General features: G+C 37.8%; 1 protein-coding gene across 3 annotated transcripts in view; it reads right to left on the reverse strand.

The window, feature by feature from the left end:
* LOC118222167 (neuroligin-4, X-linked-like) overlaps positions 1 to 18,353 on the reverse strand; it is a 91,106-nt gene that overhangs the window by 70,666 nt on the left and 2,087 nt on the right. For all 3 annotated transcript variants that reach the window (XM_035407530.1, XM_035407532.1, XM_035407531.1), the window contains exon 2: positions 14,203 to 14,922. In XM_035407530.1, the coding sequence (XP_035263421.1) occupies positions 14,203 to 14,677 (475 nt within the window). In that variant the 5' untranslated portion in view covers positions 14,678 to 14,922. The remainder of the gene's footprint in view (positions 1 to 14,202; positions 14,923 to 18,353) is intronic.

Here is an 18,353-nt window from a genome sequence, read left to right on the forward strand (position 1 = left end):
ACTTCTTTTTAAAAGCACATAATTCAAAGTTGAGATATTAATAAGTGTAATTCATCTCATAGAACGAAACGTGAAACTATCTTAGGCTTATGTTAACCACAGACCTTATTTTCTGCAGAAAACAAAATCCCTATGGGGGAGAAAAGCATTGGAAATCTGCCAAGGGAACCCATGGCAGAAGAAACTTCCGAGTTGGTCCACAAAAAGAATGTAACACCCTATAGAAAGTATTCAAATCTCTCATTCAAATCGCTTATTTTAGAGGATCACAAGGATAGAGGATTTGAGGAAATTTGTAATATGCAAATGAAATGTCCTTGCTCATTCAAGCGTCAGTTTGAAGTCACATCAACTGCAATTCCAATTATCCACATTCACACATACACATACTCATCCTGTACTGTCACCACCTGTACGCGCCAAGTGCACAAACACCCATGTCCCCACACACACACAATGCATTGACCCACACAAAACACACATACACACTCAGTTGCAGCCTGGAGGACCATACAAGTGCCATGACATAAACACAGGCATCTACTTTACTATTTATGCATTGAGCTGTGCTTGCCTTTTCTATCTGTATCTGAGTTGTCTTTTTGACCTCAGCCATGTTACAATGCAGTTAATACTGGTCCAGTCAGTATGATGACTGTGATTAATAATTTGTAGAATTTGACATTTGTTTATGGACATTACTTATATTATGTTTCACATTGTACATTTATTTATACCGGTTACTTGTCTGCAGGGCCGCCGACATGGGGGGAACACCAGGTCAGTTGTCCTGGGTCAAGGGGGGGGTGGGGCAAAAGCGCCCTCTAACCTTTAAATAATCTGCTGGAATAATTTGTCAAATACCTATTTGTGAAAACTTCAAAGCATTAAAGTTGGGAATGATAGCATGTCTCAGTTTGTTGCTGTATTTCATCCTTTGCACATGAGGGGGGGGGGGGCAGTTTAGTTTCATACATAAGAGGAATACAGGGCTGTGAATGTATGTCCTACCAAACATGTACAAGTAAACGACAAACTTTGCTTCTGTGCCTGATCATCATTCAAGGTTCTTATTCTTCTGGAGTGTCTAGCTATCAGTCTATGAATGCACAACTAAGCATGTAGGAGAAATAATAAAGACACTGAGTAATGGAGGAGTGTTGTTTCCATTTGTAGCAATCAATGTTATAAACTGACCATTCTGTTTCACAATGAGTGATTAATAATGTGTGGCAATCGTTGTACTTGACAATGCACATCCAAAATGCAGATAATCTCATAGGGGTAGTATAGGGAAAAGCACAAGTGTCACGTCAGAGATGCAATTCAGGCTTGGTTGAGCCTGAGCCGTTGAGAAACTCAGATGTTTTGTCCTGCGACCTAAACACATTGGTTCTCTAACAGTATATAGTCAGTTCCTATTTGTGGATCCCAAATGGTTTTAATTTACCTTGAATTACTTATAGGGGAGGGGGCTACCCAGTTAACTCAATACTCAAGTGACAGACCTCTCTAGCTGTTTGAAAAATAAATACTTGCATACCCCAAATACATAAACAGCAAACGCCAAAGCCACGAAAAACACATGCATACTCATAACTTGTTCATTGAACTCAATCTTTCAAATTCACACTTATGATTCCAATAGGCATAATAAATAACAGGTCATTCAAAATACAATAAATAAGTTTAGGACATTATTGTTCTGAGTTTCAACTCTAATACCTTTTAAAGTACATCTTGAAAAGCTGCTTATCAGTGGCATCATAGATGTGTCAGTCTTTAAAGATATTTTCTGTTGATGAGTAGACTCAAGCAGTTCTGCCAGTCATTCTAACATATGAATCCCCAGTGCTGTTCATAGTATATCTTAACTGATAATTTATTAAATATGTGTTGCGCATAATCAGGACAGTGTAAATATCAATGAAACAGCAAGGCTTAAATATTTATGGAAGTGCAGTTATTTCGCAAACTGAGTTCGATAACTCGTCCTTGTCTTCACACTTTGTCCTCAAAGATATTACTATATCCAGCTGCAGGACTAAATCAAACTCTCGAGGAATGCTATTGCATAATACATGCTAGAATTAAGATAAATGACCTGCAAATAGGTGTGGTTTGTTTAATTTATTGCCATCATTGATGACCAATTGGAACACAGATAACTTGGACAGGTCTGTTCTTTGTTTTAATATAATTTTTGACAGACATCACATTAGGCTCTTAGCTTTTCAATCTGATACATTGGGTCATAGAATTTCCTACAATGTGTCAGAGCTGTCAGCTGTGAAACCATTCTAGACTTGGTCCAAATGACCTGTCTTACAAAGTAACACTTTTTCAACTGCAAAATCTTAGCACATCCCACCAACATACAGAGTGATAACATCAGATTGAGAGCTGGAGAATCCCATGGGACATGAGCAGTTTGTGTCAACATCTGTCAGCAGTGTGGCGAGGTGTACTCTGTGGGAAAACCCTCTACAAGTACACTAAGTCCAGCTCACAATGTGAAACATGTCCTCTAACAGTTTACTTGGCTCTGTTTGTCTCCTGTCTCATGGAACGGATTCAGGAGATTGGGATTGACAGATGATTTACTTTGCTGTGATTGTCAACAATAAATATGTTTACCTCTTATACAAATACATCTTTGGAAACATTTTCTATAACAGGTCAACATATTTATCATGCTGAGCACTTGAGAAAGGTTCTTCATGACCTAGATACAATAAGTGTGTAAGATAATGTTAACATAAATACCACTGTCAGCACCATACATATAGTCAAAGACTGTATGTAGCACCAGTACATGTGCTCACAAAAATGGTAATAATAATCAGGGTACCTTCGAGTACCACAAAGTAAAAAAAAAAACAAAAACAAAAAAAACAGTTATAGACAACATGTCCTTTTTTATACACATAAATAACATTCAGTAATATTATTCTGTACCATTTCCTCTCAAATGAGGGACACTAAAAATGAAAATTGTGTCAGTATTATGTGCATTATACACTATACCATTTCCCAATTTGTTCAGTTTGTACCATTTCAAACAATTATCATTGTTTGGGACAAAGCCATATTTTTTCTTGAATTGGCTGTGTAGTCCATAATTATAGATGTGTAATCAAACAATTTGTATGTGGTTAAAGTGCACATTCTCAGCTTTTATTAAAGGGTATTTTAGACATTTTGATTTCACCATGTAGAAATATTTTTTTTATACAAAAGCCCCCCCTTTCATGTAAGGATGCCATAATGTTTGTGACAAATGGCTTCACTTGGCTTCCTCATTGTGGCTTCCTTGACATTCTTTGGCACAACTCTGGTCCTTATGCTGACCCTTTGTTAGCCTCCTTGTGCATGAACTAATGATGCAACAACACACAGCTGGTAAGCCAACTGTCCACTGCACAAACAGAAAAAAATAAAATAAGATGAGACGACTTATTTCATTCGATTACCATGAAACTTTCAGTTAGTTACGTGCATGCAATGTAAACTGATCAGGCATAGTAAGCATCGGTCAAATATGGTAACTGTAGACTCTGTTGGGCTATTTAGTCAGAAAAATAGAATGTTTTTTTTTTCTTTCAAGATTAACATGGAAAGAATTAAATGCTGTGCACTATAAAGTACCCAGTAGTCTCTTGATTAACAAGGCAGTAGTCGGTTTTCCATCTGACAAAGTCTGTAACAAAATATACAAATTAATATAACTGGCAGGTCCTCTCAATTTAAATTTTTTTTTTTTTTAAATAGAACAGCAACTAAGGAGAACGGGACATGGGTGGGGCTTGACAAGGTTGAATTTTGACACAAGAGAACACTGTTTACCTAATCTCACACAAGCAGGAGCAGGTTTTTTTGAAGTGAGGAAATATAAAATCCAGGAGAAAATCTGTTTAATCTGATCAGTTCCAGGTATTGTGTGCTAAAAATCAGTAAAAACCAAGAACAACAAGCCTTTGAAGTAGGCCATGTAATTGCTGAATCTTGATTCATATTTGATCTGCAATGCCTAGTTTGACAGTTTGATCAGAGCCAGGCACAGCTGTGCTGTACAAACTCATTTGCATAGAGTGTACTTTATGCAAATGAGATGGACAGGTCTACTCCACCGCCCACTGGAAGCATTTTTCAAAATCGTGTAGTAGGTGGAGCCTGGCTTTTTTCTAGGACTAACCACACTTATTTTCCACTAAAACATTTCACTGAAGAAACTCTTTACAACCCTGATCTTTATGTCCTCAATATGAGCGTTTGTTTGTTTATGGAGATGTTCACACTTTGGTCAGAAGTAGCAACAAATGTATTTGGCTATACAGTTATCAAATGCTAACCAAGGTGACAAAATGAGCTACCTACAGGCTGACAGAAAGCAGAATTTAAACAATTAATTGTACATTATTTTTTCACATCATGGGTAAACTCACCAGTGATCAAAATAACTGACTAAACACTCTGCAAAAGTGGAACTCATTCTGACAGTAATGTTTATCTGATAGTAATATTGATTTTCCACATTTAACCAAAGATGATATAAGAAAGATGCTCCACTCGCTCCCAACATAACGCTACCAATTCCCTATCTATCAAGTCTTCTGTCCAAAACAACTGAGGAATCTTTGTCACATTATCATCTTTGGTTGGACCAGATGACATTATATGGCTGTGCCCATGTGATTAGCTTTATTTTAGCATATTGTGATCAGTGCAACCTTCAAAAAATATATTACAAACATCATGGGTGTCCATTACAATGTTTGCTAGAAATTGGAATACATAATTTGTATTTGAAAATGTGAATGATATTGCAAATAAATACATTTTCACCACACAAACCATTGGATTACATTGATATTTGTATTGATACTAATGAGATAGACAGTGCATGTAGCTAGCTTATGAATCAGATGAGCTCATCATGCCTAACGCACGTTGAGCCATCTAGTGTTGTTATATTCATTGTACATTTATATATTAAATTAAATAGTCAGATATCCAATTAAATGCAATCATAACTGGATAACAACAGCAGCTGCTAAACAAAGCTAAGCTACACACAGGTGGTCACGTGACATAGGGTGAAGGTGGCAAGGGGGCAGCTTGGCAATTTCCCCACTAATGGGTAAGGTTACAATTACGGTAAGGTATTCTGATCTCAATCAGCACTCTTATCAAGAGCAACTTCAACCTTACGAAGACTAGTGTGATGTAACACGTCCAATTCCAGAACCGCTGGCGCACAGCCAGAAAATAAAAATCATGCTGAGGCCTTTGGAAATAATTCAGAAAAGGGTTACATGTGAAAGGGTTCATCTGACGCCCTACCCAGACTATACATAAGATGTGCTTTTAAATAACGAAATACAAAAGCAACCACAGAGTGAACTTCAAAAGCAAATACAGTGGCCTACGTATGAGAGTGCAAATTATAATGACTAGTGTAGATCAGACAGCTTCAAATGTTCGTTGTCCTTTTATTTGGGCTATTTTGGGCTACCTGACTTGAAATTTGGGCTATTTTCAACATCTTGTTTAGGGATGCACCGATTGATCGGCCACTGATTGTTATCGGCTAATAATACTGCCATCGGCCGATAGTTCGAAACAACCGATTGGTCAGCTCGATTAAGTAAAAAAAAGAAAATAGTCTATTGTCTTTTTGAATTCAAGAGGTGTTTTTTATTTGCCAGTCAGATACAAAATAATTGCACTTTGTTTTCCATATCAGTGTTTCCCCTATAATTGTACAGACCTGGTGGGCTGCCAGGCAAAATGCTGGAAATGACGCCAAATATTCATTCATTTGGAAATCAATAATCATTTGGCTTGGTACCCTCTGTGGGGTGCTTTTCCGAATTATGAGTCAACCTCTGTGTTGTAGCCTGGGATGCGATAAGAGTGTCACTGCAGCATTCTATCAATGAGCCATATAAGAACTTGTTCTTATATGGTTCATTGTGTTCTATGTTGCTGTCAGTCTCACTGAACTGTGGTCAGTCTCTTTACTTTACTTATCCTTGCTGAGCTTAGTGAAAGTAAGTTTCTGGTATTCAATATTTTCTTGTACTTCTCTTGTTTGAACTGTCAACCTAGCATTACCACTTTGTGTCAGTATGGTTGAAGGTGGTCGTGAAATTTCTTCTTACAGCACTTTTTACCCGTCACAGCACTTTCGACACAAACAACGCCGGAAGGTTTGATCTAAATGCACTGACAACATATAGCCTTTTTTCCAAAATGTTATTTCTCAATATAACTGTGCCCCCATGGTAATGCATTTCCTATGCTTGCGGGTCAGGCACTCTTCATGGTACGAACAAATTTTAGGACAGCGCTTCCGGCATTGCTTGTGTCGAAAGTGCTGTGACGGTAACAGCAATGGATTTTGGTTGCATTCTTCACGGTAAGAAGACATTTTATGAGAATAGCCTAAAAAACTAAAAACTCCAACATAGGGGACGGATAACCAAGTATTAAAACAAAAAGTTGTTCTCCTATGTTCACAATGTGCTAATATTTTGGTAAAGGTTAGAGAATGTTAACATCAATGCACAAAGTGCATAAAATCTTGGTAAACCTGCAAAGTAATGCCAGGCGTGTCCCTATTTTTTCCTCCAATAGCAATGTTTCAGACCCAGCAACTGCCTGACACTATAATTCAATTTAATGTAAATTAATTTGAGTTTGTAACATTATTAAATATCCTCTGTTAGCAATTGTGGAGTCTTGATTATAATGTGGCAGAGGTTGCACATCTTATTATTAAGCAATAAACACATTGTATCAAGTTATCCTTTCCTTGTGATCATTCATAGTCGTAAATATACAGAACAAACAGAATATTGAAAGCAAATAGAAATTGCAGACTGCCTGCTTCACCATCTGACCCTGCCATTATGCACCCTGCGTGTTGTGTCTGTTTAGTGGTTTTTCAGTGGTACCACCAGGCCAGAAAACAGTTCTAGGGGAACCAAATGATATTTCAGGAATGCACTGTCAGTGGAAGAATGCATTTTAAGTAGGATGAATATAAAAAATGACACAAATAAATGTTAAACTTTGTTGCATTACTTTTTATTTAGTTGTGTAAATAAAATTGCGTTTATTAGAATGGCAAGATTTTGAATTGATTTTAAATTCCGTAAAACCTATGCAAGCATAACCACCAAACAATCGGTATCGGTATCAGCCAATGTTTCCCCCAAATAATCAGAATCGGCATCAATCAGAAATATAGGTGCGTTCATAATCTTGTTTTTTATAATTTTCACACTGATCAATTGTAGTCTACCTTCATGCACTGTAGCCCTCATTGAATTCTAGCAATAATAAAAAAAGTAAAAATATATCAATAGAATTGCAATTGTTGAAAATATCGTAATTTTGCACGAAGACCAACACAAATTTAATAAATAAATTGATAATGAAATAAATAAGTAATGAAATTAATAAATATCTATTCATTATTTTATGTCCCTCACTGGGTCTTGTCTAATGGTATGAATACTTGATACAATGATTTGTTTGATACTTTTTAACACAAACCTTATTCTATAGCAGAGCAGCAGTATGCAACGTAGCTGGAACGCCTCCACACTACATTGTGGCTACCTCCCACAGATGGAGTGCGACACAGTGCCTACGTCAGCCAGAACTGGACATGAACAAATAATAATAAAACCCGAACATTCTAGTAAAAAAAACTGGACATCTGGTAACCCCAGCTGAATGGCTAGCGGTAACATTACTTACAGCTCCAACAGAAAACAATTCAACTCCAGGTTGCTTTTCATCCCCTTGGCAAACTTCAGCTGACGTCACCAAAGAAATGCAATTCCAGTAGCTCTAGTTCTTGAACGAGCTCTGTCGGTGTGCATATTTGCTTTGCTGTATCTGAGCCATTACAGTGGCTAGGTAGCTAGCAACAAACACTCCGCTGCTCTGTAACCACACCCAGCCCTCCCCACACAGAAAAGTGCACCGTAATTTAATAAGAAGAGGAACACTGCTGGTCATGCTTTCTTGGCTAGTTTTGTTGGAAAACATTTTCTGAAAGCTCCCATTAATGTTTGCTGAGAATTATATGCGGTCGGACTCGAGCTGATGCTACACGTTTTGTCACTTTTTGCAGGGTCAGATTTCATATTCAGATTTTGCATGAATTTACGTCGCTCCAGTGCTCTTTGAGTATGTTAGCTCTGTGTAGCAAAGCTTACATTTGATATAATGTTCTGAAATCTGCTCAAAGAGTCCAGCATTTTTTCTGTGTCGTTATTTGCAAAGCATTTTGAGGAATGTCATCTTGATTTTTGTCACATGCGCAAGCAGAAGCCTACGTTATCAACTGAGATTTTTCCCATGTCCATATCACAGCCTCACTCAACTGTCAAAACTGACACCAGATCAGCACTAATATGTCAAAACACAAGTCTGACAATTACAGTGCGAACAGGACACTTTCAGTGGTTATAATTTCAATAACACTGGTGCTTAGAAATGCGTTAATAATTTTTGTTAACGCTTAGCGATTAAACATGTATACATGCACATATTACAGTACAAGTACAACCATGCAGTTTTAGCAGTTCAGCTGAAGATTCAATGTCATCTTGTGGTGCAAGCCTTGGTACTTGCAACTTGGCTACATTGTTACACTCATCCTATTGTATTGTGTGCCAATTAATTTTTTTTATATTTTATGAACAACAGATCACAATGTATCTCTTCTTATCACATGCTTCAAAAGCAATAAACAAGTTTAATTTCATTATAATAATGTAAAATAGGAGAGATTTGGGCATGGGAAAGTTGCAAGTATGGGTAAGCAAGGTTTAGTTATATAGGGATGAAAAGCAATTATGAAAATCTAACTTATTAAAGTACCAAAACTCAAAAGTTGGGCATAGTGAAAATACAGAAATATACATTGAATATATATATTGAATATACCAGACTATTACCATCAGGGGGAAAATTGAGGTAACAAGCTTTGATTTAGTGTGTCTGTTTACTTTCATTCCTTTTTGTTAAGTTTAAGAGAAGGGATGATGTTTACCATTCAAAATTGACGACTGCTGGCTGTGTTATTTTCCTCTCACTGTGAACATCCCCCTAGGCCACACATTCTTCTGATTCATTTAAAATAAGGGAAATTGCCGTTTCTGCAGTAAGCTGAACACACAGACAGTGTCAACCTCTGGGAACCTATTGCATCCCCTTTTCCACTAAATAAATAACTAAAATACACAAAATATTTCTGCCATGCAGTTATTGCATGGCTATAATAATAACAATAATAATAGTATAATTATATAACCGTAATAATTCCTGTTCTTTGCATGTATGAGGAAAAAATAATGCTGTGTGTGTGTGTTATTGTGGGCATGTGTGTGCATACGTGTGTGTGTGTGCGTGTACATTGTGTACAGTCAAAATTGTATTTTTATATGTGGTGATACACAGATGATTTCCCTGTTTACCGATTACGTGAAATAACATAAATCCACACACCTGTAGTTCATTGTTACCTCATGTTTTACCATTCTGATTTTTGTATGTGGTTTGTGCTGCTTTGACAAACAGGCAGTGGTTGTGTATGAACTGTTTCTGGTTATGAAGGGTAGGGAGTGTGGGGAATATGAGGAATAGATATGCCTATTAATCATATTACATATGTGACCTTCAGAAGCATGAAGCCAGGTGTGTCTCCATTGAAATCAAAATAATCAGGCACCACTCTCTGCTTTAATACAATACTAACTCCACTGCCCACATATAGTACACATACAAAACATGTTTTCTGTGGAACCATATTTTTCATGGTTCGATATAAATGAACAAATAAAGATATCATTTTCCATTAACTGGCTGTAGAACATCATCCCTTGCCTGAACTGAAAACACCCAGTATACTTGGCAGCTTATAGTTTTTAATTTTACATGACATGCATGCTGTAAACCTTTCATAAAGCAGGATTTGTGCTTAGCAATTGTTCAGGTTTGAACATTAGTGCTCCATCTGGAGTATAATCCCAAGGCTCAAAAACAAGAGATCTAGTCCTGGCACTGCGGTGCATATTGACCTAGCTACAACATGGCTGATTTTTCTGATAGCAGTAGTTTTATGGCTAACCCATCATTACAAGATTGTGCTAGTAACAATAATGGTAATCTGTGGGAACTATAGCACCAATAACAGTCAGATTCATTTCATTAAGCAAACTCAACAATGCCAAATTACATGTTACAGTAGTTGAATGGGACTGAGATTAATCCAGTGTGTATTTAATGAACCTTAAACATTTATGACAGGTTAGTTTTGAGTTTTGATATAGCTGAATTGGTTGCCTTTTTGTTTTAAATGCATAGTTTAGATACTACAACAAAGCATTTAATCAGTTTTCCAAAGACCTAAAACAACAATAGTCCCATATCCAGAGTCTCGGTCATAATAAAATCAGACGCAGACTGATGTGTGATTTTGCAAAAACCAGTATTTCTAGCATGTTCATTATCATGATAAATCATGTTAAGCTTCAAATCTGCCATCTAGACCATGGAAGCACAAACATACAGTCCTGTAGGTTTTCATTTCAACCACAATCTGGCACAGCTAATTATACTAATTAGCAGCTCAACAAGCTCTAGCTGTTGAATGAGGTGGCTGTGTTAGGGTTGGAGTGAAAACTTGGAGGATGGCAGATCTCCAAAAACAGGGCTGGGCAGCCCTGATCTACACCAGCCAGGAGTAAACAGCATGGTATAAAATGGTTCTAATTGTTTTGTTCTTTCTAATCATTTTTTACTCCTCTTTTGATAAATCTCTTTGTAATTTGCATGAAAATTCACAAGCAACAAAACCAATGTTTTTTTTGTTCAGTCTAAAGCATGTTTAGAATTCTATTCCCTCAAAGTAAAATTGTTGCCTATCCACAATATTTCACTAACAATTGCCAGATATCTCTATATCAATTGCCAACAATTACTGGGTTTCCCTACGCAGAGAATTTTTTGGTGTGCACCAAAGCAAAATGTGCACCAAACAGGGAAAAAAAGGGAAAACAAACTATAAAAATCAGTTAGACTGTTATTTATTTGGTGGTACAATGCAGCCCTCTGATAATCTGAGAAAAGCAAAGATAGTGAAAGAGAAACATGACAGCAAGGCAGCACAGTCATTGTGGGCAAGACTATTATGTGCAGGGACGCCTGGCTTGTCGTCGCCACCCAATAATCAAAGCTGCGAAGGTAAGGAGGAAGCAAATCAACGTTAATCAATGATGTCAGCTTTATAGTGAACCGGAAATTCATTTAAAAACGTGAGTTTTGAATTTGCTTATCAATTCCAGAAAGCATATTTTCAGTTGCATTCACAAAATGAGTGAAATACACAAGAATCAGAGACAGCTTCCGCTTACCGGTTCCATGGATTGCTATGGGAGCTGTTCATTGGCACATGAAGCCAATCAATGGCAGCGGCCATGTCTGATTATGGGGCTTTATGACAGCTGAGCATGCGCATTGAGTACCTAAACGTGAAGGATCACGGTAAACCAAGATACACAGTACAATGACGTAAACTTGGGGGGAAGTGCTCCGAGAGAGCTTTCAAGTCTTCTGACAAACTGCGACATTGCATCTAGTAGCTGGCTAGCTACAGGATTTTACGGAATAAATGAAGTGACTCATTGTGACAAGGACATTTTGAATGTAGTTTCCAATTTTTCTGCAAGTTCAAGTAAGGTAGTCGATATTTTTCATGGAGGAATTTGGCTACAATTGACTACATTGCATTAGCTCATCATATGCATACAGAAAAGCTAGCAGGTAAGCTAGCGAGCAACACTGAATTATAGTTAGAAAAGTTGTGGTAAGCTAGCTAACTAAATAACTTATGTTTCACAAACTAGCTATCATGTTCTCTAACTGGCTAGATACAACTAGTCGCACTAGTAGAATTAGTAGCAATAACAAAAATAACAATGTCAAAATAATAATATGGTGGAATCAGCATAAAAGCATTTTAAGAGCAACATATGCCAGCTTCATTACCTATTTATAAAGCATTGAACAATAGCCACAAGAATGTCATAGCATGTAACATTATTAGTGATATTAATAGTAATAATATCAAAAAGAAATATAATCAAATCAACAATCACGGTGCATTCATGTAATCCTAGCTCAAGGATTAATACTCAAAGTATTCGGATATGTCGGTTCTGTGCAGAGAACTCTTTTCAGCATTAATGAGTCGATTGCAGCCTCATGCTCATTCATGAGAGGGTGTGCCCATGAAAGCATGTACGTGCGCTATAACATAACTAAACCATGTGGACCAATGTGTTCTTCTGTGGGGCTCAGAAAAAAAGTGCTGTGAGAGTAATTAGTTTAGTGTGAAGAAATGTAAGAGTTTTAAAGCACTGTAATTTCATTTGGCCAGAATAAATTCGTTATTTTGGATGGACTTCAGTGGGGAAATTTGCTTTTTGGCACCAGAGGCTTACTAAACAGCAATATCTAAAGTAAACACTGGAGTTTGTGAGCTTCACTAAGAATGGCAATCCCTGATGCCCTGATTGAGCATTAAAAAAGTCAATTAAAAAATGTAAGTCAACTGCCAGGACCTGCTGCACTAACATCCACATCCCTTGTTACGTAATCCCTCATCACAACATATAGACTGCTCTTTACAACAATGATGGCTGTAGTAAACGGTCTAAAGTGCAGCTAAGAGTTCCCTAGAGAAAGTAGCAATACAGATGCAGCTACATGTAATCACAGCGGTAAATTAATTTAGATAGAAAGCACCTCCAGTGTGCCGAAACAGGTTCTGCTGCATGGTGTAACCTTCAGTTGCTCTGTTTTCAATGTCCAGAATCCCAGTCATAACACCCCAGATTTAGCTAGCAACAGTAGCACTTTGCACTCAGGTACAACAATGCACAAAACCACATGCATCCAACTTTTATGGAAAGAGAGAGAATGATATTTGTGGTTCTTAGACATGAGTTCACAGAGCAGTATCACCCTCGTCCAGTTCATCCCCAGTGAGCTCCTGATTGAGAGACACCATTATTTTTTCTTTATTTTGCTTTTATTACCAAAATGAAGAAAAACAACTTGTTTTTAACTTTTACAATTACTGTCAATTTCTGTCTTGTAACAGCTTAAATATTCCATGAATAAAGGTTGTTTTGGCTTTAGAAACATTCTGTTGTCTTCGTCAAAAACATGGTAAGAATTGCAACCATGTAATTGTCCTTTTAAAGTGAATAGTCAAATATCAAATCTGATTCTTATTTTTTTTTTAAGTAGAATCAAAATTGATAAAATTGGAATGACTCCCAACCGTAGTTATGATTTAAATCTTGCTGAATACATGAATAAATCTAAAAATGTGTTTCTGGGGCAAATCACAATCACTGTGATGACACCAGTCACCAGTCTGCTGGGTGATATAGTTTAATATTGTTATTGTTTTATACAAATTACTGAATGACATAATTTAATGAGTCAATGCTTTTGTATTCTAAATAAATTATTACAGACTGGGTGGTGTGGGGCGGTGGGTAGCTAAATTAACCCAGGCCCAATGACAGGGAGACCCGAAAACCCTTTTCACGCCAGGATAAACCCTACTTACTGAGGGAACTATGCGTTCTTATAGGCTATGTTCTATGATGTACTGCACCTCACTAAATCAGCAGTATTCAGCTGTGACCTAACATTGCTCAATCAGTCAAACAGGGATTCTGCTGTGCAGAAAATCAATAAGCAATCCAGCATTTCAAATGTCTGCATATCATGCCGTATTCATTGCATGCCAGAGGAAACTATGTTAATTGTGCAGGATCTATTTTGACACACTTTTTTTAAGCTGATTTGCTCCTACCCTAATAGGGTTCTTGGGAGAACTACACATGCCCTTCTCATGCTAGACAAATTTATTGAATAATGCAGGGGGAAAAATATCTGCTACTTATCCAATATAACTACTAAAACATTCAAAACCTATTAACTGTCAAGATTTAAGCACAGGCATTTCTCAGACTTTCTTGCAGATTGAACAGAATGCATTTTCTTAGTTGCATCCAATCAGCAGTGAACCTACAAGCACAGGAAAAAGAGACACAGGGAATTGGGAGAAAGAGACAGTACTTATGTTTTGTTTTCATGACCTACCATCCTCTGTAGGAACGTAGATGTTTAGGTACAGGCAGTCTTCCTTTTGGTCCTGCACATAAGTTACCACCGTATCCAAATTGGCAGTAAACCAGACAGGCAACATGTCGTTGAGCAGAAACCTGTCCTCAAGGTATTGGGGGCACACTGCTGCAAACTGGGTGGCATTTCGAATTCCAGGCCAGGAAATGGGGGGCTCAGGGGGCTGGAACCTCCTTTCGCCGGTGGGTGGAGAGGCATACGGGATCCCCAGATACTGCTCCACAGGTCCAAGGATCTCGTTGGGCAATGGCATTTTTAATCCCCTCAGTTTCCCATAGTTTGTAGTGACAATGGAGTATTGTGCTTGTTGAGAGTCGATGACTGCAAACCTGGCAGCCAGGAAGGCCATCCAGAAGAACAGGTTTATGTTCAGCCTTATGCAGTTGGGGCCACAGATGACCGGTAGCCATTCAATTCCCCCGGGCCTCGACATGGTTCACCGTGGAATAAGCGGTGCACAGTACGGTTCTCCCACAGGCCAGGTGCCTTGTTTCAGGCTGTATGGTTAGCTTGACAAACACAATGTCCACCAATCAGACAGGACCTCTCAGCACTCTCCATCCCAGGTCGCAGGTCTTGTCTTGATGGTAACCACTCCCTGGTAGGATCGGACCAGCCAACCTCTCTGTCAAATAGTGCAGTTATTTCTCCGTTTTGACTCTAGCTTGATCATTCAGCCTGCAGGTAATAGAAAGGAGAACATCTGCATTAATAATCCTCATCACGAGCTGTCAAAAATCAAGTATTACTCGGGTGCAAATTTTTGAACAGGAAATAAGACCACTTTAAATGTTATTTATTTGTTATTTCTGAGATTAAATTTTTTAAAGATTAGAGCAATTTTATCCTGTGTGGACACCTAGCAGCCCACAAACTGAACATTTCCTCATTATTACTGTCCCGCAGAACAACAGTGTATGTCGTTCTCTTGTCCCATAGGGCTTCACCCTCATCGAATAACGAAGGCAAGGCAGGTTGCCCTGGTCTTTGATAGCAGTGGGCCATGACCAAAGACCTTATCATTTTTCAGATGCTAAAAAGAGTGCATTTCTGAAAGGCTTCATCTGCTTATATGGAGAATGTGCCCCTAATTTAAGAGGCCTTTATAAATCTGAGGGAATCGTTCAGTAGTCATTTATTAATTCTCTCTTCCATTAACAGAGCTGTCACAAAGGCTTCTAGAGAGGGAGGCTGTTAGCGGGATCTCATCTGTGGCTATTGATTTATAAAACTCCAGCCCTTTGTGCTATATATCACAGGGATAATGGTGTGAATTATGCAACTAGAAAAATATTCAAACCCCAGTGCAGTGGTGTTACCTTGCTTACACCTTAATGTTGAAAACAATTTGGAGTTAATTAATCAACTTTCGACTTAAACAAATGGGAAAGAGTTTTTTAATGTTTCTCTCAGCCTGCATTTTACTGTAAACATACCCAAGTGCACCTACTGAAGGCACAATTTCTGTGTCTTTTATTTCACACACCACATTTGTGGCATTCACATTCAAATTTAATGCATGACTAAAACAATATATGACCAAAGTGCTATCCCACACTACATATGATATATAAATGCACATAAATGACAAATGAGTGGCAGGGAATTTAAATGAAGATGCAAATCTATGAAGCCCATTGGCTCATGTACTCCATACTCAAGCCACTTGCCAGATAACCTCCAACAATGTGAGCTACATTATTTACAGCAAAGACATGCCATTATCTCACACTGATGCTGATTCAGTACCACACCATGAGCTCATGCGGTATCTGCACGAATGAAGTTTCTCATAAAGGACTTGCTGAAGTTGCACCCTAACCTTAATGCCCTCTCAGAACAGGATATACTACTTCTATTTAAGGACATTTTTTTGTTAGGAACCTGTTCACATATGTAAATGGAAAAAGAGTATGATCTTAGACAAATAACATTTTCCTTGGAAATAAAATTACTTTCTTCTCTTTGCTGTCTGAGCCTTACGTTGAGTGGTCAGTAGGATTTCAGGGACCATTCATTATATCTGCAGGAGCTGACAAATTCATTTTCATATTTAACCACTAACTGGCCATGGCAGTTTTCACGTACAAGAAAATGCTCAAATGTCTTGAACAATGATGTTGCCTCGTCTAAACGCCTGGGAGTTGACATTTTCATTGCTGCCTCCTACGCCAAACCCCTAACTCCGTAGAATTTCAGAATGTCCAGAATCACTCAGTTGGTGCTTTAATTCAGAGTTCTTTTGTAGGCTCTATCATTAAAATATCACATTTTTCCCAAGTGAATGATTGCATCCTGATCTGTCCATTGTGGATAAAAAGTCAACTTTAAATAATGCTTTTTTCTAATGGATGCAGGTTCAGCAATCTCTCTTAAAACATAAAAAGGCTCATTGCCAGGGCTTTTTAGATCTTTTTTTCAATGCCTGACTATTCCACATTTACTTATAAAAGGCATTTCAACAGTGTTAGAAAAAAAGGGTTTTTACCGTAAGTAAAGCAGTGACATTTTTTAAAAATGTGCTCAAGTGTTCAATGTCTAGTGCTTTGATATCTTTAGCATACATGCATCCAGCAAGATTTATGACCAGTGATTATTGAGGGCTGGCCAGCATTAGGGGGAGGGGGGGAGAGAGAGACAGAACACCGTAGAACATTATCTCTGATGTTTGATTACAGGTGATAATTCATGTGCATTTTAATGAAGATAGGATTCGGAATTTGCATTTTAATTATTAAAAGAGATGTGGTCCAAGGAGCTGTCATCACAGTGCACTGAAAATCATGGCAAACGGATGAAACTGTCTATATAAAACCCAAAGTGAATTATTTTTTTATTTTTATATATTTTTTGTGGCCAGTTTCTAATTGTTTCACAATTAAGAAGAGATTTACAAATTAGTTACAGATTACATAAGGCCTCCCTTTAACCAAGCACCCCCGCTGCCCCCTCCCCACCCCAGTGACCTTGGAAAAGTATATTTTGTCATTAATATATTGTCCAGTTTACAGTAATGAGCCATATATTCGTAGTTTCCTCCTTGGCCCCATGAATATGTGCTGTTGACTGCTCCATATACATAGTTGTTAGTGCTTAGCAAATTACCAAATGCTTAGTATCCACTTATGATCGAGTAAGGAGATCTTTGGCAGTACAGAAAAGGAAAAACTGCATGAAACTTCAAGTCATTCTTGGTCAATGTGACCAGGAGGAACAGTAGATTTGATCAATTAAAAAGTCACAGAACTATGCATGAAGCCCATAATGCTCATGGCAACCACATGGGGTGTGACAGTTTGGCCACTCTACTGCTTGAGTGTGTTTAAGCACAACCCATATGTTACCTGGCTTGACCATATGGCTTTCGGGTTCATGTTTTAGTTCATTGTCTGTCCACAGATATATATATATATATATATATACACACAACACACACACACACACAGAGGGAGAGAGAGAGAGATGGGTGACAAATTAGGAAAAACCTGAATAAATGAGTTGAAAATAAATGCAAACAAATGCAGATGCTTCCACACAGCCATGCTGCATGATACAATTAAGCAATTAACATCCTACCATGCTCTGTGTTGTGTGGTTGACCCCGATTTTGGATCCAGATGGCAAGCGCAAAAGAGCTAAATGTCTTTGAAAGATGATTTGTGGTGGCCCAACACCTTACTAAAGCACTTTATGTTGGTTTCCCCCTTTAATTTCTTGCCCGTCTGTATACATACACATGTATAGTAAAGTCATTACAAGGACATCACTATAGTAAGATGATAGATGGACGTGAGACTACATGGATTTATATGGACGTGAGACTACATGGATTTCTGTGCTTACATTTACTGTGAATTATTTACAAATGCCAATGCTTTTCAGCAACCATGTCTGAGTCTGTTCATGAAAGACTCATTCCCATAACACACACCAGGGACATTTTCCAAAATCACAGTGCTCTGCCCATTTTCACTTGCCACTACATCAGCCTATTATTTTATTTCAGGTACAGAAGTTGAAGATACCCATTAATATCCAAACCCCATTGCAATCTAGTATGTTTTTGTTCAGATAGATTTTTAAAGTTTTTAAGCAATACATTTTCATAA

Source organism: Anguilla anguilla, chromosome 3, assembly GCF_013347855.1.
Source record: "Anguilla anguilla isolate fAngAng1 chromosome 3, fAngAng1.pri, whole genome shotgun sequence".
Lineage (NCBI taxonomy): Eukaryota > Metazoa > Chordata > Actinopteri > Anguilliformes > Anguillidae > Anguilla > Anguilla anguilla.